The sequence below is a fragment of the Patiria miniata genome, unplaced genomic scaffold, assembly GCF_015706575.1.
Source record: "Patiria miniata isolate m_02_andy unplaced genomic scaffold, ASM1570657v1 HiC_scaffold_18, whole genome shotgun sequence".
NCBI classification, from domain to species: Eukaryota; Metazoa; Echinodermata; class Asteroidea; order Valvatida; family Asterinidae; genus Patiria; species Patiria miniata.
Window position 1 is genome coordinate 1386889 of NW_024037056.1, and position 25978 is coordinate 1412866.

The 25978-nt window shown below is 39.8% G+C and overlaps 2 protein-coding genes across 2 annotated transcripts; both read right to left on the minus strand.

Moving 5' to 3' along the window:
* Window positions 1–586: 586 nt before the first annotated feature.
* LOC119725004 (G-protein coupled receptor GRL101-like) lies at window positions 587–13246 on the minus strand. Its single transcript, XM_038196370.1, has 14 exons — window positions 13234–13246; window positions 12579–12707; window positions 11755–12120; window positions 9613–9735; window positions 8217–8588; window positions 7191–7301; window positions 5870–6031; window positions 5181–5301; window positions 4220–4291; window positions 3874–3945; window positions 3170–3241; window positions 2814–2885; window positions 2343–2426; window positions 587–1878 (listed from the first exon to the last, which is right to left on the minus strand). Exons 1-14 carry the CDS (start codon window positions 13244–13246, stop codon window positions 708–710), a joined length of 2940 nt encoding a protein of 979 aa, XP_038052298.1. The 3' UTR covers window positions 587–707.
* A 3174-nt stretch (window positions 13247–16420) lies between these two features.
* On the minus strand, window positions 16421–25180 carry LOC119725007 (CUB and sushi domain-containing protein 1-like). Its single transcript, XM_038196371.1, has 10 exons — window positions 25144–25180; window positions 24396–24506; window positions 23198–23563; window positions 22402–22767; window positions 21622–21750; window positions 20544–20909; window positions 19343–19471; window positions 18274–18639; window positions 17500–17628; window positions 16421–16794 (listed from the first exon to the last, which is right to left on the minus strand). Exons 1-10 carry the CDS (start codon window positions 25178–25180, stop codon window positions 16421–16423), a joined length of 2373 nt encoding a protein of 790 aa, XP_038052299.1.
* Between the last annotated feature and the right edge of the window lie 798 nt (window positions 25181–25978).

Genomic DNA, 25978 nt, shown 5'->3' on the forward strand with positions numbered 1-25978 from the left:
ACTTACAACTACACAATACTGTTTGGCCAACATTGCTTATTCAGACAGATTTTTGTTGTCTGCTATTGGCACAAGATAAGCAATGTGGGAGCATCGTGCTGGCCTCTGCACAGTTACAATTATGGTGAGGTCCTCAAGATGGGTCAGACACGTCTGACGGATGTATGATGACAGGTTCCCAAAACAAGTCCTATTCAGAGAGCTCACGACAGGAACATGTACGTACCGGACCTCATGGAAGATGTTTGAAATACATGTATGCCATCAAAGGGGATCTTAAAGCATTTGGGATCGACCAAAACTGTTCCTCCTCACAAAATATGCAAGATTCTCAGAATCACACCAAGCTGTGAAGAGCAGATCTGCGCCGTGAAAGGCGACATCAGCGTTGTCCCCAATTGTCCACCAGGAAGGGGATGTAACGTGACCTTTTACTTTACCAAAATAAAACCAAAAACTGAGTACATGTGATTATATAGTATATAAAAGACTAGATGCAATATTATAATGTATACATTAATTTGTTGGTATTACTCTGTTTATAATTTTTAAACGTTTTGGAAATAAATCTGGTAGATTAACAAAAAAGATCCGGCAATAAGTAAATGTTGTTTTATAAACTAAATAACATGGCATCTTACTTTACAGCTATTTTGGGGTTGGAGGAAGTTATATTCTGCATCACCCATATCATCTTTGCTATCGACTTATAATTGGGTTTCTGAGGTCACAGTTTTCACAACAGGAACATTTGATCGGTTCTCTGAATTGGAACGAGCGTTCTTCATGGCCAGCTCATACTTCCTCCTTACAGAAGCAGCCTTCTGTTGTTGGTAGCACAGATCTGCAATGGTATAGAGGTAGGGGTTGAGAGAGGAGTTGATGGGAAGGATGAAAACGACAATCCAGGCATAGGCTTCCGTTGGTATCTCCACCACGCGGGCCTGTGACAGAATACCCATAATGATGACCGGTACCCAGCAGACAAAATCCGTCAGGATGATGGCGGCCATCTTGATGGCCAAACGCTGTTCATCGTCCCTGCTACTGCTGCTCACCTTCTTGCTCGATGCCCGGACTCGCCTGAAGATGGCAATGTAGCAGATGAGGATTACGGTGAAGCACAGAAGGTTGACCCCGAGGAACAGAGCGATGGAGAAGAACCAGGAAGCTCGGTAATCGACAGGATACGGTATCCCCACAGTGATGTTCGCCACGCCCCCAGCATCAATCTGCTGATCCACCACCTCGTATTCAGTAACTTTAGTCATCAGAGGCAGCCCGATGCAAACATCAGAGAGGCCGTAAAAATCAGATGTAGAGTCGGATGCAAGTATTGTTGGAACCAGTCCAATGATCACCGTACCAATCCAGACACACAATGCAGCAATCCGAGATGACTTTGGACGAAGATGGTAAATGCTGAAGGGGAAGACGATTGAAAGAAACCTGTCGATGCTGATGAGGGTGAGAAAGAACACAGAAGCCTCGCTGCCGACGAGTGAAATAAACCCAGCAATCTTGCACATAGGGCTCGTCCGCCATTCCATAGACACCGTAAAATAGCTCTTTCCGAAATACGCATCAGCACTGGCTATGATCAGCATGTACAACCCCATAAGGGCATCCGACACAGCTAGATTAAACACCAGGAAAGACTGAACGACTCGACTCTCTCTGCCTGCCGTCCTTTCCCGACATCGCCACACCATGACATAGATGTTGCCGACGAGGGCGCTAATACCAAGAATCCACATGAATACTTTGAGGACCATTTTAGGCATCAGTTCGCTGCACATGAAAAGTGGAGGCTGTGGCTCGAGCGTCTTACACTCGGACGAGGGGAAGAAACAACACAGTCTGTGGTCATCTACATACCTGCCAGAAGACAAAAACCCAGAAAAGGTTACACAAAAACCCAGAAAATGTTACATAGTGCAGACTGATTTAAAAAATACATTCAATGGTTTCAAGGGCGGATCCAGAGCACTATTTTTTTTGGGGGGGGGGGCCAAACAATTTGTTGGTCCCCCAAAAGGGGGCCAAAAAAATTACGGTGTGGGGTTCGGGGCCCGCTTAAGGACCTCGAAAAAAAAATTGGATTCTAGATGCTCTGTGGTGCGATCTGGGGCAATTTCTGACCACTTTAACCTATTTTTTTTTTTTTTGAGGAAAAAATGGTGCTGTACTCATTGCCTGCCTTTATTGCGACGTCACATAAAAAAAAAATGGTTTCTGTGTTTTTTTTGGGGGGGGGAGGCCATGGCCCCCTTTGCCCCCCTCCCCCTCTCCCGATACGCCCTTGAATTGTTTGGCGAGCAACTTATTATTATTATACTTACAACTCTGTCACATTATCAAGTCCTTGAAATGCATTATCTTCTACTACAAGTCGTGGTAGGCCTTCGATGTTGCGGACAATTATCCTGAAATGAAGTGTTGGTGGTTGGTCAAAATTTGCACCAAGTGAGGAATTCGTTTATTGAAGATTGAATTTATATCAGAAGTATCTAGATAATTATGTATCAAGCTAAAGATCTCCTACTCAATGCTGGAAGATGGACCTTGAACTTTCAAGTTTATACTTCCCCGTTCAAATATAAATGCGAATGTGTGCATTCTTGTCAAGTTTGACTGTCACTGCTGTGAATGTTAAGAGAACTAATGATCAACCAAATTTCATTGTCCTTTGTTTATTTGGTCAGATGGTGTCATTTTTGTTCATCGCTTTAGTGATAGATTGCAGTTAGAGGCCTCGACGTACAAATAATTTGTTATCAAAATGAGAATCCTTCAGCAACATAAGTACTCACAATGTTTTCACCTGGCTGAGACCATCAAATGCATTTGTCTTGATTCTCGTCAATGGCACATCAAAAATTGTACTGAAAGTCAACAGAAGTATGGAAATCAACTTTAATTGGCAAAACAACACCATCCGCTAATTAACTAATAACACGAGTCTCAGGCGTGGCTGCTATGGGGTCTGGGGTGTGCCCCATGCAAATATTTGAAATCTACGATGCGCTCTCCTGCATTACTAAGGCCATTACATGATGCATTTGAAATTTAATCATTAAGTATAGCTTGCCCTTAAAATCGTGCCCATTTTTTAGGTCAATTTGCAAGCTCTACAGGTATGTCTTGTGAAACCGCTGTTCTTACTTACATTCCGCGTAGACTAGACAATTCCTCCATAGCAGAACCTTGCAGCTCTGTTATCAATGTATTTGATAGGTCCCTGTAACACAACAGAGACAACATTTGAGTGAATTCAAAAGTCCACATGGTGCAACAAGAAATAACATTTACTAAATGATTCTGCAATCACCCTGAAAATCCCCCAAATGCATTATTTTAATCATGGATATTCTTTTCTTTGATAATATTTGCCATAAATGAGTACAATGTGTGTTGAATTGTTGGAACAATCGCTCTAAGATATAAAGCCACTATTCCCTCAAAAAACACAAACCGCTTTTTCCTGTACTGCAAAATATGCTTTGAAAGGGAGGCCCACAAATAAATAATCATAATTTTGGCTCACTCCAAAGTTTTTATACCCATGCACAAAGAAAAAATCCAAACAAAATATCAGCTCCCTGTACAGTTTGAAGCTACCATTTCATTGCAAAGCAGCTAAAATCAATCCCAATGACCACCTCTGCCTGCAGTCACAGGTACCCATTTACTTCTGGGTAGGGAGAAGAAATGAGTGACAAAGTGTCTTGCCAATGGACACACGCACTGTAACCCCAGGCTGGACTCGAACCCACAACCTGCAGAATAATACGCACAGACTACGAGTTCAATGCTCCAGACCACGAGGCCACGGTGCATTCAAAAAAAACTTCAGAAAAGATTTTAACTTACAGCCACAACAGGTTTTCCAGGCCGTCAAATGTGTGTTCCTGAATCTCGGTTATGCGATTGTTTTTTAATGACCTATTAATTAAAATATATTTTTAAAAAGTTACGTAGATATAACTAAGGTGACTACAATTAAAGGTCAGAAAGAAACATCATCATGGATATACCAATAAAGAAGCGAGTGACTGAAAAATGGCAATCCCAAAACTGACATTAGAATAACTGAGATTATTAAAGACAAAAATCAAAACTCATTTTGAGATTATTTTGACTTCATAACCAGATAGAAATTGTATTATTTTATAAGCCAAAAAATCTTCAGAACACCAAAATGTTTGCCACTACTCACAACACTTTAAGATGTGATATCGCTTTGAACATTCCCTGGTCCAGCTTACTAATGTTGACTCCGGAGAGCTGACTATTGATTGAGAAAAAATAAAATTCAAGACATTTCGCTCCGTTGGAAGTCAGATGTTTTATACAAATCTGTAACAACATACTTTCTGGGAACATACAGTACAAACTTACCACGTATATTGAAGCAATTTATTAAGGAAGAATGCAACATTTAAGAGACAGTAACTCAAGGTTTACATCGCGGTATACCTCGGGGCTTAACGTCTAGGTTTACTTCCAAGTTTACCGGGATGTTTGCCTCGAGGTTTAACATGATCAAGGTCTACCACGAGGTCAACCTGGAGGTTTACCTCGAGGCCAACCTCGACGTTTACCTCGCATTTACCTCGAGGTTTACCTCGCATTTACCTCGAGGTTTACCCTTGGAATTTGCCTAGAGGGGCTAGGCCTACCTGGAGGTTTAATACCTCTATATTTTTACCTCGAGGTATAACATGATCAAGGTCTACCACGAGGTCAACCTGGAGGTTTACCTCGTGGCCTACCGCGACGTTTACCTCGCATTTACCTCGACGTTTACCTCGCATTTACCTCGAGGTTTACCTCGCATTTACCTCGAGGTTTACCCTTGGAATTTGCCTAGAGGGGCTAGGCCTACCTTGAGGTTTAATACCTCTATATGTTTACCTCGAGGTTTACGTAGGTTTTATGGGTTTTCAATACGGTGTACCCTGGGGTTTAACCTCAATTAGTTACCGCATAAAATTGTGCATTTATCAGCTCTAAGTAACTTTACTTCAATCTTATAATAAGGGGTTTAAAAAATGTGAACATGAAAAGAGAACATGTGAAACTTAGCCTACTTCAATAATCTCGTAATCAATTTTGTTTGTTCCCCATATTTGCTTGTTTGCTAAAACAATGTGACCTTTACTGAATTGGCAACTTACAGAGTGTGTGTTATTAGTGCCAAGCCAGCTAATGTCGAGGAATCCCAGCCATTGTTGCAATGGACTACTAAGTCTGTGCCCTTGTAGCTACACTTGCAACCAACGGGACATCGCTTTATATCTATGATCGCAAGAGGACAGAGTTTTAATCAAGTTAGTCACAAAGTACAATATCAGGTCATAAGTCACGTCACAAGTCAGGTCACAAGTTGGGTCACAAGTCAGGTCACACGTCAGGTCATACGCAAGGTCACAAGCAAGGTCACAGGTCAGCTCAAGCAAACTCACAAGCAAGGTCACAAGTCAGCTTACAAGTCAGGTCACAAGCAAGGTCACAAGTCAGGCCAAAAGTCAGGTCGCAGGTCAGGTCACAAGTCAGGTCAGAGGTCGGGTCACAATCGAGGACATAAAAATCAGGTCACAAGTCAGTTCCAAAATCGGGTCACAATCGAGTATACAAGTCAGGTCAGAAGTCGGGTCACAATCGAGTACATAAAAATCAGGTCACAAGTCAGTTCCAAAGTCGGGTCACAATCGGGTATACAAGTCAGGTTAGAAGTCGGGTCACAATCGGGTACATACAATTATGTCAGGTCACAAGTCAGTTCCAAAATCGGGTCACAATCGGGTATACAAATCAGGTCACAAGTCAGGTCACAAGTCCGGTCACGCAGGTCAAGTGAACATACCGCACTGAATTTCGTCGTCAGACTCTGGGCAGTTCTGCTCTCCGTCACAAACTTGCGCCAGTGGAATGCACTGCGCCTGAGAAAGGTTGCCAGTGAAGGAATAAGACATAGAACTGGTGCTGAGGTTGTTGCACTTGTAGGAACCTAGGCAGAAGATGTCGCCTGTTGCAAAATAAAATTGGGAGAGAAAACATAATGAAATCTGAGAAGTTGAATACTCACTCGTCGATCTACGTCTTTATGACACAACGTTTTGTTTGACAATGAGGCTACAACATTACAGATGGCTCTCCGTATACGTGGAGTCAAACCGCGAGCGATGTACCTGCGTACAGTGCTGTAGCTGAGCTCATCACAAATTCTATTACAAGTCCAGTCCCAAGTCTCGACTGGCGCTGACACTTGCCTTCTACTTTTGTGGCCCAGGTCCCAAGTCTACATGTGTATGGATTCCCCCGTATTTAAACCATTAGTCCCAGTGCTATTATATGTTACTCATTATACCGCCCCAATCCACCCCTGCACTGTATGGCTTTGATGGGTTTACCAAGGAGTAAATACAATGTAATACATGTTAATGGGTTATCTGAGGCTTGCGAGCTACAGTGAAATTCCTCGTAGAATTTCTCTGACAGAATCCTATTTTCTTTCCAATTACAATAGCTTCTTTACCAATTTTCTGACCTATTTTCTCCTAGAAAATAGATTGTATTCCTATTACATCAGAATAAGTAGGTACATATGCATTATTTTATCTCTATTTTTCTTGTCGCCATCCTATATTATTTCTTTTTTTAAAACAGTATGCTATTTTTCGACTATTTTTTGGACACTTTGAAATTTTCACGAGATTCACAGGCTATTTTGTTTTCTATTATGTGGGAATGAGAATATTTCAGATATCCATGGACAATTTTTCCTTCCTATTTTGTGGATTGTACCAACATAGAGATTATCTGCAAGGATCTATGCTTTACATTATTTACATAACGTGTACGTATATCACTCGCAACCATTGTTTGGGAAGACGCCATTTTCGGAAACAAGCTTCCTATTTTTTTTTTAAATAGCATCCAATTTTTAATAAATAGAAACCTATTTTACACTATTTTACTTCTATTTTTTTAAGCAATTTCTTTCACTTTTCATTTTTTCCTATTTTGGGGGTTGGCGAAATACAATTGAAAAAAATAGATTTTTACAAAACATATTTTCAATCAGGAAAAAAGTGTTTTTTTCCTTTTTTTTATGGACCCCTCTTGAAGAATCCTTGGTTCCATTACCGGAAATAAGCAAGAAAACTTTGAGATGACAGACCCACCGCAGTTAAGTTCATCTCCGTAATTTATGCAATCAAGGAAACCATTGCAGCGGGAAGAATTGGTGACACAAAAGCCATTGCCGCAATGGAACTCATCAGGTTGACAAAATGCTAAAAAAAAACAAGAATCACATGAATAATTAAATTATGCTACAGCTATTTCAGATTTGCCACAGTTTTTGGATATTTTGCTGTCATTATTTGTTTTTCTTCGCCGCTTGTTTGTTTCTGTTTCAGTGACATGACATAAATAGGCAAAGTTTTTCAACAAATGTTGGGTTCAAATGTTTTATCAGAAAATCTTTAAAATGAACAGTGGCTTCCTGAAATGACATCATAGCAACAGCGCCCATATTTGTCAAGAAAAGCATGGACAATTTGAAATGTAAAAAAAGGTGCTTTCAAAAATAAAATTAAATAAATTTGATGTCGAATAGTTTTCAAAAATTTAAGAGGAGTAGAAAGTTGCACTAAGTGTGAGCCAAAATTAAATTTATGTTATGAGCACTTGCTAATGCTCATATTATTGAAAAATAAAATAAAACAAAAATAATATGGACAGTTCTGTCAATTAATGCATGCAATTGCTGTCATTTAAAAGTAATATTGTTGAATACGTTGAATTTTATATATGTAGTAATTTTATTCTAATGTGAAAATGAAAACTAAGGAACATAAATCAGAGATAAAGAAGGGTTTTGCAAAAAATTCTCACAAGACTGCACACTGAGAATGGCTGTGATACTTGGTACGGGTACAAGATTTATGATGATCGACTCACTGCAATATCTTCCACATACTGTACTAAAGAGTGATATGAATATGTGTCAAAGAAGTATGGTGGTGCATTATTGCCTCGTTCCCCGTGGGTCCGATCTTGTTGCGCCATGTTGTCTCCCATCATGCCTTACGCGATCAGTGAAGGAACGGAGGAACGCACACGCGCCCATGGAGTCGAGGCTGGAGAATCCCCGCCAGCCTGGCCTAAACACTGAAAATTGCCTTGACACTGGGCACCAGACTTACCCTCCGAATCCTCTTCTTTAATATGATATATCAGAATGGAGAACCCTCGACGTGCGATGATTAGATCGGTCTTCATTTCCAACACGAGAGCTCCGTCATCATGACGCCACGTCACTGTCCGCCTCGAGACATCCGCCCCCGTAAGACGAAAAAGCTCTTTGGGATCCTCCCCATTCCTTAGAAAAACGACATCCAAATAATCGTACGGTTCCTCCATTTCGAAATCCTTGATCCGCATGGTGACAAGTTGCTTCGATTGACCTTTGATGAGCCAGTTGCAGTCGTAGTTATTCGGGTACCGGTTTGGGTAGCGCGGTGAATTGAGGTTAATGATATCTTTGTCGACGGAGATGTTATGCGGTCCACAGTCATCTGTTTTTAAGTAACAATAAAAATAATGGTACAGTTCAGAACTAAATGAATTCCTGAAGTACGGAGTCCGGACAGGTAGAAAAGACAGCAGTTTGGTACAAGTAGTATGGATGCAGTACTCTATCGATTGCCGAAGATCACAAGTGCAATATCACACATTGGTCGCCAGCACATCACACGCCAATTAATTCACAAGTAATTAACAGGGGGTGAAAATTAATAACAAAGGAATGCCTTGAATTGTGACTATTCATTGGTATAGCTTTTAGTTGACAAGGGACTGGATGGTATCTTTTCTGTTTTACACATGTAACACAGCTGGGCCCATTTCTTGTCTCTGCTTACCGTATGCAAAAAGTCCCTGTTAACCGTAGCAGAAAATTCTGTGCTTGCGGTGAGCGAATTTCACGCGTTACTTAGCGAGGAATTTTGGCTTCTGCACATGCGTACATCCCGTAACTAAGGATTCTTACCTACAGGGTTAGCACAAAATTGTTGTGCTAGCGCGGTTAGCACAAAATGGTGATAGTAAGCGCGGATTTCTGTGGTTAGCAGAGCCAAGAAATTGGGCCAAGATGATGCAGCATGGGCCTCTTAAAGGAATTATGGTCATTTGATTTAGTTGCGTTTTGTTCATTTCCATTAATAATAATACCACTCAAACTCCAAAGAAGAATGGTCAAAACTTTACCACGTGAAGTCTCAACTCAGTGGATACAATACTTTTTGAGAAAACAGTGAACAAAAAAACATGCACAACCTTTTGATCGCGAAACACGATACCGTCAAAAGACCGTCAAAAGAACTTTCAACTGTTGAAAATCGCTTATACAGTACTTGATTTCTTCTAAATAACAGCAAGCTGTATTGAATAATTTCACGGGGTGTTACGTACTGGTGTACACGATCTTTAGTAAGCTTTTTGATAATGCTTCTGTATTTTTGAGATAAATGCAAATGATCCTGCATGCTCTTAACAGAAAGCAGTTGCGAAACGATTAATGAATCCATATTATATGCTTACCGCAATAAAATTCATCTGATCCATCTGGGCACAGTGCAATGCGATCACAGGTGACGTCATGTGCCAAACAAATCAAGCCAGATGAGTTATCCTTGCATTTAAATTCATTTTGTGTGCAAGAAACTGCAGCAACAGAGCAAAGAGAAATACAAATTTTAAGTTATGCAGTAAATTCTTCAAACTTTACAAAACAGCAGCAATAACGCAGTAAGCACTATTTCACAGTGTACATTTCACTCACGTCACATTCGCAAACGTATAGTTGCGTTGCATATGCCTAAGTCTGGATCCTACACAACAAATTGTGGTTTTGACTTTGTCTATTTGGGTAGCGGACGTTATACAGTGTACATAACAGGCTTTCAAACAGACCCGGCAGTTGAATAAAATAGAACAGAAGGATCAAAATTTCCAAAAAAAGGGACAAGTACTTTGGAGGATGAAATCAGGAAAAAGTGAAGGCTTTCAGTAGTTTTCGTTGATACTCAATCCACCATCCACGGCATCATAAGCCTCATTTGGCATATTCTGTACTCACAACACTTGTGCTCCATCCTCAACTAAGCTCTTGGAAGTAGAACCCTTCATTGTGTGATTTACATATGACAATTTGAAACACTGTTATGAAAAATACTCGATGTGATTTCATTTTTCGAAGTCATGGGACAAAAAAAGTAGGAAAAAGTAAGGAATTCAAGAAAAAGTTAGGATAAGTATAAGAAAAGGGTAAACTAGAATTATATGTCTGTTTGAAGAACAGAACATAGGACTTTTCTGCATCATATTTTTTATGAGTTTATGGTTTGTTTTGTCCATTTTCAATCAGAAAACGTATATGCAAGAACATAGTTCCATGACTAAGTTCTCAAAACAATAGGACTTTAAATTATGCACATTTAAGATGACGTCTCATGAACCATGATGACGCCATAATGACGCCACTCCAATTTTTGCCTGCAACACGTCCCTATCTATATGTTCATACCAAATTCCAACCCAATCGCGCTTACAGTTTCAAGATATAAAATATTAAAATATACACATTTAGGATGACGTCACATGACCATTGATGATGTCATAATAAATAACATCACTTGTCTAGGGCCAACTTAACCTTAGTCTTTGTCTGTACCTAGTTTGAAGTCAATCAGCTTGCATTTTATGTCATATTTTGCTGGTAGAAAAAATGTAAAAAATTAATAAAAATAATAAAAATCAGGTGATGACGTCATCATTACCACCAAGTTTCAAGATGATCGGACTTAGCATTAATATGTGATTTACGAAATAAGTTAGGTATATTGGCGGATTTAAATGGGATTAATGCCAGAATTAATTGAAAATAACATCTTAAAAGTCTATCTTGCCCCTCTGGTTCCAGAGATATAATAAATGCCGTTTTTCAAGATGGCTACCAGCCACCCTTCTGAATGCTGAGGTCACGATGGTCCGAAACGTAATAAATACCATTTTAGCAGATTTGTCATGCCAGAAATAGTAGGAATCGACACTTCATTTATCGTTATGGCTCATCTGGTTCCCGAGATATCATTTGTTATGTATTTCAATATGGCGTCAGCGGCCATTTTGAAAAAAAATGCTATAAAATGTTTGTCGTCACTTTTAAGAGGTGTATAGGAGCTTTTTTCCCTTTAAATCGGTCCAATTTGTCAAATCCATCAAGAAAAAAAGGTATCCGCAACATGGTCACAGATTTCAGGAAAATGACTCTACTACATGTATAAGGTTTCTTGTAAAACCAAACCATAACTTTAATTTCAGGAATGCCAGTGGTTTTGCTCTAGGGACAGAAAAAAAGAGTAAATTAATTTATTCAGAATTAGCACAATCTCGAAGTATTTTGTGTATTTTGTGAAGTCTCGAAGTATAAACTGTTTCGTGGCCGATATCTTAAAAGCAACGATCATCCTTGTCCAAGATGTTTGAAATTATTCTTGAAACGTTGAATAGCATATTTATACCAATTTTCATGAAATCATTCGTAATTATATATTACGCAAATGTAATTAGTTGTGTAAATCTGCGCTGAGCGACATAAGTTACATGTATGCACTCTTCCGTAAAATCAGCTGCACAACAACTTCAGGAGACATTCCATTATCTTTTCAAGTTGCTACTTACCTTCAGATGTTTCTTGTGTGATCTTTACCTCGAATCCGATCTCGGTTACCGAAGAATCGCTGGTAAACTTCATCCATGCCGTGTGGTTATTGGAAAAGACGGCTAGACTCGTCAGGGAACTGCTAAAAAGACCAATAACAGAGTCACCATCGGAGGACTCGTGGCCGTTGCCAATAGTCAACGTGTCGTATATTTGCTCCGTATTGAATACGGAAAAACGGAAGGCAATCGTGGAGCCTTCATCAACTGTGAAGAACCAAATGCACCGGTCATTGTCGGGATAGTTGTTTGGGTAATAAGGCGAAGTCAGTGTTTCTGAAGTCTGCGTTGAGTTGCTGAGGGCGATGTTGCTTTTTCCGCATGGAACTGCGGAAGAAAATAGAACAGTTAATGAAAAATCAGAAAAAAATACTAGGTTTCTTGTAAAACCAAATTATAGGTTTAATTTGAGGAATGCCAGTGGTTTTGCTAAAGGGACAGAAAAATCTAAATTTGATCAGAATGTACACAAGCCCCAAGAACAAAACATTGTCTTTGGATAACATGGATCCGAGGTGATTCTAATGCGGTATCCGGCCTGCGGCTAGGTGGGTATTGTACGCTGCTGCACGGAAAGTTGCTTGAAAAACGCTTAATGTCATCTGTTTCAAAGATGGCAGGGAAATAAAAAAGAATTACATAGGCTATATTGAGCAAGTGTTAGCTTCTTGATAATAGTTTGGCATGCTTATTTTGGGATAAATTGAAAAGATCACTCATGCCGTTAAGTTTAACAGAGTTTAAGTCAGTTGCAATGATGCTTCATGAATCCGAAATATACTTACGGCAGTTAGATTCATCTGATCCATCTGGGCACAGTGCAAAGTTATCACCGTCACAGGTGTCGTTTGGTGCCAAACAAATCAAGCCAGAGGATACATCCTGGCATGCAAATTCATCCTGTCCACAAGAACCTGCATTCAGCAAAGAGCAGAATAAATAACATGTAACGTTTGCAATCGATTCTCCAAACTTTGCACAATGACAGCAACTTATCAAGCAAAATAATGTGCATTGCCATTACGTCACATTTGACAAACACGTTTGTTTGTTGGGTCTTTTTTTGTAATTATAGTTTGTTTGTTTGTTATATTTTGTTGGGTTGTCGGGGTTGTTTGGCTGGTTATTGGGCTGTTTGTTTGTTTGTTTTTTATTGTTTGTTGGGGTATTGGGGTGATTGTTTGTTTGTTGTTGTTGTTGTTTTTTAATGTTTTGTTTGGGTTTGTTTGTTGGGTAGTTTGGGTGTTCGTTTGTTTGTTGGGTTGTGGGTGGGTGTGTGTGTGTGTGTGTTTTTAGTTTGTATTGTTGTCTTTGTTGCTTTTTGCTTCTTTGACATGTTCAGTTACTCGTGTGATGTCTCTCTTTCATTGAGTCTATGTATTTGAATTTCGTTGCACCTTGATGTTTGGTCTGTGTTGTTGATATATAGGATTATATTACATTTGCTTGCCATTTTGTTTCCAACTAAATTTTTGCTCTGTTTTTATTTTGGTTCATTTACTTTTCATTTACATATTTATATTGATATTGTATAGATTTTATTTAGTTTTGTGTAGACATTTCGAGCATGGGTAGGCAGGCCTTAGACTACAGTGTTTAAGTACACTTTTGTTTACCCTGGCCGGTTTGGAATGTTTTAATGTCCTTGCTATCTCCTCTTCCCTGTCAAACTGTCCACCCTCCCTCCCCCCCCCCCCCAACCCGACCCATTCCTTCTCGCACCCTTCAGTCAGTCGTCTGGTCATACTTTTTCAATTTCCAATTTTTGTTTACTTTATTATAAATGTTTGCTTTGTCATTGTAAATGTGTTCATTTGTTGGCCGAATAAATAATAATAATGTAGTGAGACGTCTTTTACGAGGCACCGTACAATTGGCACACAGCCCAGAAAAATGTATACAAACGCGCACTCAGTGCATGCCGTGAACGCGCGAATATCAGCCCTTTTCTGCCTGCACACCAAAGTGTGAGTATCGTGTACAAAACTTGTGCTTGAAAACCAACGTTTTAGTTTCAAATGAGCAAAATTTGTTTTATCTTTACATTCTAATGTCATAATGCAAGTTCTCTGCTACCGCTGGGCTAGGTTTTAGTTTATTTCATGTTGACAAAAGGAGTGATTTGGAGGTGAATTAGTCTTCACAATCTCAAAGTTTTAATCACCGTGTGTCACATGTTGATTTATTGCAATACGACTGTTTCATGTCAGGTGCAATATAAAGGCCTAGTTCACAACACAGCCGTACACTTGCCAGGCGTTCGGGGAACTTCGGGGAACCTAATTAAAATATTAGAACCGGTGAACCTTGGGAACCTCACTTTGAATCTGGGAACTTTAGAAATACAACCTTAGTAATTTAATATATTTTATCAGTGGCAACTGTGTCACAATTTATAGAGCTAGAAACTGAATCTATTATCTTATCAATACTTTTTGTAACAGTTGTTTTTGTGAGTTCAAATTGAGATCAGGTGTTAATTTAAACTATTGTAATCGATTTTTGTGAACAAGTTCATGAGACCAAGCATAATTTGACTCCTGTTTTGATTTTGTCTTTTTGTCTTGTTCTGTCCTTGGCGTCCTTAAATCTAATCATTTGAGCGGACCTCCTTACTGGCGTACCGCTACAAAAGTGGCATCGTAGACAGGATGCCTTGGACAATGTAGGATAAACATTTTCCTTGATTGTAAATTATTAAGTTTCCCCGAACGCCTGTTCCTCGCTCCGACCGCCTGTTCCTCGCTGTGGCCGACTATTTATCAAGGAGCGTGGTACAAGATGGGATTTACTCTTGCTGTTCCCATGCAACATGTTTCTCCACATTCACCAGGCTGTGATGCGCCGTTTCACTTGTTGAGGGACATGATCATCTCTTCCATTTTGTATTATTGACTGGGCTGCATTTTTTTGTATTGTTGTCAGCAGGTTCAGTATTGGACACTTGTAGTTTTAACCTTCATACTTTTGTGCAATTTTATCTTCCATGTGAAGTTTATTTTGACTTTGGTATTCATTATTTTGTAGATCTGCATTTGTACAGATAAAGCCATTTGGCCTACGTGTAGCTGGGATACATTTTATTGAAGTCAAATTTGTGTGCACAGTTGGTTTGTATGTTGAATATGGCCTGATTGGTTTTTTTGCTGACTTAATTTGCAGACCCTAGTATATTTTGACATATTGACGTGCATTTGATGATGATTTGAAGTTTGACGTGCATTTGATGATGTGCATTTAATATTGTGTCTGTGCATTTTTGTCTATTTTTGACATGATTCAGTCTGTATTTAGGCTGTAATTTTTGGTTGGATTTTGTGTGTACAAGTTAGGTCATTGTATCCCTTGTAGGAGTGACAATAGGCTGTATTGTGACCCTGTTATATCTGTGTAGGAACAGATGTTTGGTCAAATTTGTGAAGCCTTGTATTGGCATGTACACTGTAGGCCGTAGGTGGTCATTTATATCACAACCATGGTTTTGCCAGACAGTATTGCTAAGTCACATCAGTTTTTAGCACAAACTATTGTCAATGTGTTTTCAAATTTATTGGAGGATGGTCATGATGAGGTCCACTCACTTAATGAACAGCCTTTTGAATCTGTTGATTCCATATTTAAGCTAAGTGTAGCTAAGTCAATACAGACAGCACTCAATGAGCATGCTGCTATTTTACTCAAGTTTGTTGAAGACCAACAGGTCAAAAACCTGGAAAGTTTGTCTTCTGATAATGGTGTCCCATTTGGTGATATTCCCAGTGAAATTAGTGTGACAAATGTTGATTCTGAGCCAGTAGTTATTGTCCCTGCATGTACTGATGTAGCAGATGTTCTAGAGGTAGAGGTGTCAGAACAGATTTTGATAAAACCCGTTGATGGTATTGTGGACGTACTGTTTGTAACAGTTGTTTTTGTGAGTTCAAATTGAGATCAGGTGTTAATTTAAACTATTGTAATCGATTTTTGTGAACAAGTTCACGAGACCAAGCATAATTTGACTCCAGCTTTGATTTGTTTCTTTTTGTCTTGATTTGTCCTTGGCGTCCTTAAATCTAATCATTTGAGCGGACCTCCTTACTGGCGTACTGCTACAATAATAATAATGACAATAATAATAATAACGTGTGCGTTGCATAAGTTTGCAATTTACGCAGCAAATTATGACTTTGGAATGAAACAATTAAAAACACACCCCCTATTTAGGCCTATTAGTCTGTATAGTCTAAATTCATTGGTCACTTCCCAACTTATTAATGTTTACGTATAAGAAAAGTAACGTCTTGAATGTACATGAGTAAGTATTATTTTGTCCTTGACAGAAATTTGAGTGTGACCGCCTGCTTCTGAAGAAGCACACAATTTTTTTTTTCCAAAAAGGCAAGCATAGCTGATCCAAAAACTGTTCGCGATTGATGTCTTAAAAGCAGTGTTCATCCCTGTCCAAGATGTTTGAAATACTGAATACGTTGAACAGCAAACCAATTTTCATGAAATCATTCGTAATTATGTATTACGCAAATCTAATTAGTTGTGTAAGTCTGCGGTGAGCGACATAAGTTACATGTATGCACTCTTCCGTAAAATCAGCTGCACAACAACTTCTGGAGACATTCCATTATCTAAGTTTCTACTCACCTTCAGAACTTTCTTGTGTGATCTTTACCTCGAATCCGATCTCGGTTACCGAAAAATCGCTGGTAAACTTCATCCATGCTGTGTGGTTATTGGAAAAGACGGCTAGACTCGTCAGGAAACTGCTAAAACGACCAATAACAGAGTCACCATCGGAGGACTCGTGGCCGTTGCCAATGGTCAACGTGTCGTGTGTTCGCTCCGTATTGAATACGGAGAAATGGAAAGCAATCGTGGAGCCTTCATCAACTGTGATGAACCAAATGCACCGAGCTTTGTCGCGATAGTTGTTTGGGTAATAAGGCGAAGTCAGTGTTTCTGAAGTGTGTGTTGAGTTGCTGAGAGTGATGTTACTTTTTCCACATGGAACTGCGGAAGAAAATAAAAAACAGTTAATGAAAAATCAGAAAAATACTAGGTTATTGTTAAACCAAACAATAAGTTTAATTTCAGGAATGCCAGTGGTTTTGCTCAAGGGACAGAAAAAAAACTCAATTTAATCAGAATGTGCACAGGCCTGAATTATAAACCATTGTCTTTGGATAACATGGATGCCCACTTTATTCTGATGCGGTATCCGGCCTGCGGCGAGGCGGTGATGTACTGCACGCTGCTGAACGGAAAGTTGATATCTGGTTCGTATACCTTGTAAGTTTGAACGTGATTTGAAGAATGAAAAAATGGCTATTGGTCACATTGCATGAAAGTGGAGAATTCACCGTAGTGTTTTTATTAAAACGAGATTTCACAAAAAGAATGATTCTTGAAACAGAAAATGTGTTAAATTTTGAAAGAGAGGGTAACTTAGATTTAGCTAGGGTAACATATTTTTCATGTGCTATTCTAAAATTAAAGTGGTGATAACAATAATGTGATGCTTGAATAAAGCTTAATGTCATCTGTTTCAAAGATGTGGGAGAGAAAAAAATTACATATGTGGAGCAAGTGTCAGCTTCTTGAAGACAGCTCGGCAGGATACTTTTGGGATAAATTGAAAAAAATCACGCATGCCTTTAAATTTAACAGAGTTTAAGTCAGTTGCAATGATGCCTCATGAATCCGAAATATACTTACGGCAGTTAGATTCATCTGATCCATCTGGGCACAGTGTAAAGCCATCACCATCACAGGTGTCGTCAGGTGCCAAACAAATCAAGCCAGAGGATTCATCCTGGCATGCAAATTCATCCTGTCCACAAGAACCTGCATGCAGCAAAGAGCAGAATAAATGACAGGTAACGTTTGCAATCGATTCTCCAAACTTGGCACAGTGAACAGCAACTTATCAAGCAAAATATTGTGCATTTCATTAACGTCACATTTGGCAAACTCGTGTGCGTTGCATAAGTTTGCAATTTGCGCAACAAATTATGACTTTGAAATATGGACAATTAAAAAAAACCTCTCTAGGCATATTAGTCTGTAGTCTCAATTCATTGGTCACTGCCAACTTGTTAATGTGACGTAAGAAAATTTACGGCTTAAACGTACATGAGTAAGTATTATTTTATCATTGGCAGAAATTTGAGTGTGGCCACCTGCTTCTGAAGAAGCCACAATTTTTTTTTTCAAAATGGCTAGCATAGCTGATTCAACAACTGCTTTATGACCAATGTCTTAAAAGCAACGATCATCCTTGTCCAAGTTGTTTGAAAATAATATTTAAAACGTTAAACAGCATACCAATTTTCATGAAATCATTCGTAATTATATATAACGCAAATGTAATTATAGTTGTGTAGATCTGCGGTGAGCGACATAAGTTACATGTATGCACTCTTCCGTAAAAAAATCAGCTGGATAACAACTTCAGGAGACATCACATTATTTTTTCAAATTGCTGCTTACCTTCAGGTCTTTCTTGAGTGATCTTTACCTCGAATCCGATCTTGGTTACCGAAGAATCGCTGGTAAACTCCATCCATGCCGTGTGGATATTGGAAAAGACGGCTAGACTCGTAAGGGAACTGCTAAAAAGTCCAATAACAGAGTCACCATCGGAGGACTCGTGGCCGTTGCCAATGGTCAACGTGTCGTGTGTTCGCTCCGTATTGAACACGGAGAAACGGAAGGCAATCGTGGAGCCTTCATCAACTGTGATGAACCAAATGCACCGAGCTTTGTAGCGATAGTTGTTTGGGTAATAAGGCGAAGTCAGTGTTTCTGAAGTCTGTGTTGAGTTGCTGAGAGTGATGTTACTTTTTCCACATGGAACTGCAGAAGAAAATAAAACAGTAAATGAAAATCAGAAAAATATAGGTTTCTTGTCAAATCAAACAATAAGTTTAATTTCAGAAATGCCAGTGGTTTTGCTCAAGGGACAGAAAAAAAACTATATTTAATCAGAATGTACACAAGCCTGAATTATAAAACACTGTCTTTGGATAACATGGATCCAACGTTATTCTGATACGGTATCCGGCCTGAGGCTAGGTGGTGATGTACTGTACGCTGCTGAACGGAAAGTTGATGTCTGGTTCGTAGCTACCTCGTAAGTTTGAACGGAATTTGAAGAATGAAAAAATGGCTATTGGTCACATTGCATGAAAGTGGAGAATTCACCGTAGTGTTTTTATTAAAACGAGATTTCACAAAAAGAATGATTCTTGAAACAGAAAATGTGTTAAATTTTGAAAGAGAGGGTAACTTAGATTTAGCTAGGGTAACATATTTTTCATGTGCTATTCTAAAATTAAAGTGGTGATAACAATAATGTGATGCTTGAATAAAGCTTAATGTCATCTGTTTCAAAGATGAGGGAGAGAAAAAAATTACATATGTGGAGCAAGTGTCAGCTTCTTGAAGACAGCTCGGCAGGATACTTTTGGGATAAATTGAAAAAAATCACGCATGCTTTTAAGTTTATCAGAGTTTAAGTCAGTTGCAATGATGCCTCATGAATCCAAAATATACTTACGGCAGTTAGATTCATCTGATCCATCTGGACAATGTGCAAAGTTGTCACCATCACAGGTGTCGTCACGTGCCAAACATATCAGGCCAGAGGATACATCCTGGCATGCAAATTCATCCTGTCCACAAGAACCTGCATGCAGTAAAGAGCAGAATAAATAAAAGGTAACGTTCAGCAATCGATTCTCCAAACTTGGCACAGTGAACAGTAACTTATCAAGCAAAATATTGTGCATTTCCTTTATGTCACATTTGGCAAACTCGTGTGCGTTGCATAAGTTTGCAATTTGCGCAACAAATCATGACTTTGGAATATGTACAATTAAAAAAAAAAACAATCTAATTAGGCCTATTAGTCTGTATAGAGTATAATTCTTTGGTCTCTGCCAACTTGTTTATGTGACGTGAGAAAATTAACGGCTTAAACGTACACGAGTAAGTATATATATATTATTTTATCATAAGATGGAATTTTGCGTCGGGGTGATATAAATCAAATTAGGTTTTGCCCTTCAACGACGTTTGAACACTGTATACTCAGTGTGTTACCTCCCGAGTGAAAGTTGGAAAAATTACTCGGGTGGAACTCGAACCAAACGTCGTTGAAGGGCAAAACCTGATTTGATTTGTATCACCTCGACGCAAAATTCGATGACAGTTCATGCGGTACCCGCTGCTATGTACATCAGATTCGAACCAGCCAACCGATCATCTCGGTGGTCGAGTGGTAAGACGTCTGCACTAGAAAGCAGGAGGTCTCGGGCTTGAGTCCCACCCGAATAATGTTTCCAACTTTCAATCGGGAGGTAACACACAGAGTATACAGTGTTCAAACGTCGTTTAAGGCAGAACTTAATTTGATTTCTTATTTTATCCTTGACACAAATTTGAGTGTGGCCGCCTGCTTCTGAAGAAGCCACTTTTTTTCAAAATTGCAAGCATAGCTGATTTAACAAATGCTTCGTGACGATGTCATAAAAGCAGCGATCATCCTTGTCCAAGATGTTTGAAATAATATTTAAAACGTTGAACAGCCTATCAATTTTCATGAAATCATTTGTAATTATATATTACGCAAATGTGATTACATGTAGTTGTTTAAATCTGCGGCGAGCGACATAAGTTGCATGTATGCACTCTTCCGTAAAATCAGCTGCACAACAACTTAAGTAGACATCACATTATCTTTTCAAGTTGCTACTTACCTTCAGATCTTTCTTGAGTGATGTTTACCTCGAATCCGATCTCGGTTACCGAAGAATCGCTGGTAAACTCCATCCATGCCGTGTGGTTATTGGAAAAGACGGCTAGACTCGTAAGGGAACTGCTAAAACGACCAATAACAGAGTCACCATCGAAGGACTCGTGGCCGTTGCCAATGGTCAACGTGTCCCATTTTCGCTCCGTATTGAACACGGAGAAACGGAAGGCTATCGTGGAGCCTTCATCAACTGTGATGAACCAAATGCACCGGTCATTGTCGGGATAGTTGTTTGGGTAATAAGGCGAAGTCAGTGTTTCTGAAGTCTGCGTTGAGTTGTTGAGGGTGATGTTACTTTTTCCACATGGAACTGCGGAAGAATATAAAACAGTTAATGAAAAATCAGAAAAATCCAAGGTTTCTTGTCAAACCAAACAATAAGTTTGATTTCAGGAATGCCAGTGGTTTTGCTCAAGGGACAGAAAAAGACTAAATTTAATCAGAATGTGCACAAGCCCGAAGTATACAACATTGGCTTTGGATAACATGGATCCGAGGTGATTCTGATGCGGTATCCGGCCTGCGGCTAGGCGGTGATGTATTGTACGCTGCTGAACGGAAAGTTGATGTCTGGTTCGTAGCTACCTCGTAAGTTTGAAAATGATTTGAAGAATGAAACATTGGCCATTGGTCACATAGCATGAAAATGGAGAATTCACCGTAGTGTTTTTATTAAAACACAATTTCACAAAAAGAATGATTTTTGAAATAGAAAATGTGTTAATTTTCGAAAGAGAGGGTAACTTAGATTTAGCTAGGGTAACATGTTTTACATGTGCTATTTTAAAACTAAAGTGATGATAACAATAATGTGATGCTTGAATAACGCTTAATGTCATCTGTTTCAAAGATGGCAGGGGAATGAAAAAGAATTACATAGGCTATTTTCAGCAAGTGTTAGCTTCTTGATAATAGTTTGGCAGGATACTTTTGAGATAAATTGAAAAGATCACGCATGCCTTTAAGTTTAACAGAGTTTAAGTCAGTTGCAATGATGCCTCATGAATCTGAAATATACTAACGGCATTTAGATTCATCTGATCCATCTGGACAATGTGCAAAGTTATCACGATCACAGGTGTCGTCACGTGCCAAACAAATCAAGCCAGAGGATACATCCTGGCATGCAAATTCATCCTGTCCACAAGAACCTGCATGCAGCAAAGAGCAGAATAAATAACAGGTAACGTTCAGCAATCGATTCTCCAAACTTGGCACAGTGAACAGTAACTTATCAAGCAAAATATTGTGCATTTCATTTATGTCACATTTGGCAAACTCGTGTGCGTTGCATAAGTTTGCAATTTGCGCAACAAATTATGACTTTGGAATATGGACAATTAAAAAAAAATCTATTTAGGCCTATTAGTCTGTATAGAGTCTAAATTCATTGGTCACTGCCAACTTGTTAATGTGACGTAAGAAAATTAACGGCTTAAATGTACATGAGTAAGTATTATTTTATCATTGACAGAAATTTGAGTGTGGCCACCTGCTTCTGAAGAAGCCACAATTTTTTTTTCAAAATGGCAAGCATAGCTGATTCATCAACTGCTTTATGACCGATGTCTTAAAAGCAACGATCATCCTTGTCCAAGTTGTTTGAAAATAATATTTAAAACGTTAAACAGCATACCAATTTTCATGAAATCATTCGTAATTACATATTATTATTACGCAAATGTAATTAGTTGTGTAAATCTGCGGTGAGCGACATAAGTTACATGTATGCACTCTCCCGTAAAATCAGCTGCACAACAACTGCAGGAGACATTCCATTATCTTTTCAAGTTGCTACTTACCTTCATAGCTTTCTTGAGTGATCTTTACCTCGAATCCGATCTCGGTTACCGAAGAATCGCTGGTAAACTTCATCCATGCCGTGTGGTTATTGGAAATGACGGCTAGACTCATCAGGGAACTGCTAAAAAGTCCAATAACAGAGTCACCATCGGAGGACTCGTGGCCGTTGCCAATGATCAACGTATCGTGTGTTCGCTTCGTATTGAACACGGAGAAACGGAAGGCTATCGTGGAGCCTTCATCAACTGTGATGAACCAAATGCACCGGGCATTGGTGGGATAGTTGTTTGGGTAATAAGGCGAAGTCAGTGTTTCTGAAGTCTGGGTTAAGTTGTTGAGGATGATGTTTCTTTTCCCGCAAAAACCTGTAGAAGATAAATAAGAATGTGAATGAAAAATCAAAAAAATCGACTAAGGTTTCTTGTAAAACCAAGCCATAACTTTAATTTCGGGAATGCCAGTGGTTTTGCTCTATAGGGACAGAAAAATAACTAAATTAATTTATTCAGAATTAGAACAATCTCGAAGTATTTTGGGAAGTCTCGAAGTATAAACTGTTTCGTAACCGATGTCTTAAAAGCAACGATCAGTCTTGTCCAAAGTGTTTGAAATATTTTAAACGTTGAACAGCATACCAATTTTCATGAAATCATTCGTAATTATATATTACGCAAATGTAATTAGTTGTGTAAATCTGCGGCGAGCGACATAAGTTACATGTATGCACTGTTCCGTAAAATCAGCTGCACAACAACTTCAGGAGACATTCCATTATCTTTTCAAGTTGCTACTCACCTTCATAGCTTTCTTGAGTGATCTTTACCTCGAATCCGATCTTGGTTACCGAAAAATCGCTGGTAAACTTCATCCATGCCGAGTGGTTATTGGAAACGACGGATAGATTCGTCAGGACACCGCTCCAAAGACCAATAACAGAGTCACCATCGGAGGACTCGTGGCTGTTGCCAATGGTCAACGTGTCCCATTTTTGCTCCGTATTGAACACAGAGAAACGGAAGGCAATCGTGGAGCCTTCATCAACTGTGATGAACCAAATGCACCGAGCATTGTCGGGATAGTTGTTTGGGTAATAAGGCGAAGTTAGTGTTCCTGAAGTCTGTGTTGAGTTGCCGAGGGTGACGTTGCTTTTTCCACATTGAACTGTGGAAGAAAATACAACAGTTAATGAAAAATCAGAAAAAAATACTAGGTTTCTTGTAAAACCAAACAATAAGTTTGATTTCAGGAATGCAAGTAAGATTTGAGGCTTTGCATGGTGGAGATACTAAATAATGAAAGGTTTGCGGAAACACCATGTGCGAATAATTTGTCAACTAAGAGAATGGTTCTGAAAAAGAACCAGAGGTATAAACTCGACGTTCCGGTCAGTATGCTCTGACCGTCTTCAGGTTGCAAGTTGTTTTTCTCTAGGGACAGAAAAAGAATAAATTAATTGATTCAGAATGTGCACAAGCCTGAAGTATTAAACATTGTCTTTGGATAACATGGATCCAACGTTATTCTGATGCGGTATCCGGCCTGCGGCTAGCGGTGATGTACTGTACGCTGCTGAGCGAAAAGTTGATGTCTGGTTCGTAGCTAGCTCATCATAAGTTTGAATATAACTGGAGGCTCGAAAGACTGGCCATTGGTCACATTGCATGATGGTGGAGATTTCACCGCAGTGTTTTTTTTTATGTAAACAAGTCAGTCGCAAAGTGATTCATTGATCCGAATTATGCCTATACCGCAATTAGATTCATCCGATTCATCTGGGCACAGTGCTTCGACGTTTCCCGACTTTCTTCGTGCTGTGTAGCCAAACTTCTGTGTTTATAACCTTCAAACTCAATCAGTTAAATACTGGTCTTTCTCCTAGAATTCTGTTGCCCCGAAGTATTCGCCGATGGCTGCCTCGCAAAGCCACGTCACCGCCCGGTCGTCTGCAAGGTGAGGTGCTGAGAGGCTGCATTGGAACCGCTGAAAAAGGCACCTTTGCAGATATTTTCTATCGTTTCCACAGTACTGCCGGTACTAAGAGGGGACACACTGCTGCTCCACTTATGGAAGGTAGACATGCAGGGTCTGTGGCCGCTCCTGAATCCTGCTCGGTCAGGGGAGAAAAAAACATCGACAAGAATTAGTGGAGCGATGTGGTTGAGGATCACTGTTTCAAGGAGCTTGTAGCAGATGGAGAGGAGCTAGATCAGTCTGTATTAACTGGCTGCTAGCTTCGGGTCTTTCCCAGGCTTGGGTATGGCAATGACATTCGCTGTTATCCACGTGTTGGGAATCTATTTGTCATAGATCACCCGGCTGAGGAATTTGGTTAGCAAGTTGATGGCTTGGTGTCCCAAGTTCTTGATGAATTATGGGTAGGCCCTATATACATCTGGTCGTATCCAGCGCCTTACCTGTTTCCAAATTCCTAACTGCGCTAGTGACTTCGAGTGGTGTGAAGGATGAGGGAGACTAGGTCATACGAGTTTAAGCTGTTTTTCATGCTTGATGGACGTGTTTCTTGATTTCTTTCTTTCTTGAGTGGACGCTGGGTCTACTGGAGGTTGGGATTGGCTGTTGTCCCACACCGAGTTAGCATAAGAGTTTACAGCTTTTGCGGCTGTATAATGTGTGAAGTCTACACTGCTTGTTGTTTCTTCCCATGCCCAGCGACTACGTCTGGCATCATTGAGGGCCGGAATGAGTTATCGGAGATCTCAGCGTTTCCGGTATCTACGTACTGTACTCCGTCAGAATGTTGTCGGCATTCTTCATCATATTGAGGCCAGGTGTATAGGTCGGTCTGAAGCCGTGGGGAATATGACGTTTCGCAGCTTTTGATATAGCCCGAGTGAAGCGGTCATAGGCTTTGTTGATTGGAATGTTCTGGGGGATGCAGAAAATGCTTCACTCCAGGTCACTGGTGAAGCTTGTCCAGTTGGCTTTTCGGACGTTCCATCTTGGTTTCTGGACGGATTTGATGATGGGCAGAGTCAGATACCGATGTCGATTGCGCATACGTACGATGGGCCTGTGTTGGACGCATGGAAACCCAGGAAGGGCATTTGGCTGGAAGGAGACATCCGTCCTTCGATGAGACCCAACAGAGGTCTGGAGAGTGCTGCGTATACCCAGCGAACCGATCTGATAGACCCGTGTTGTTCATGTCCAGCACCGTAGGTGAGTGTCTGCGTGGTTGGACTATTCCGTGACACATTTGCCATTCCTGTCGTTGCTATTGTATCACCAGATGGCGTGGTGGCTATTGAAGTCGCCAACATAAATGGCTGGGTAAGGTAACATAGAAAGGAGGCTTGTAGACATTCGTGATCGAGTAGTCTCCAACCGAGATAACATCGTAGATGTTGGACTATCTACAAACGATGCATCAGTGACGCTGGAGCGGACAGAAGTGGCGCGGCAATATTTTTCGTGGCCTGAGGCTGCAATTAATGAGGTCAAAGTTGGTGATGGTGAACCTTGATCGTGGGTCTTCGGTAAATATTCTACTAAAGGAAGAAAAACGTCGTTGACGAATTAAATCAACGTGAACTTACCATCGCACAATATACCATT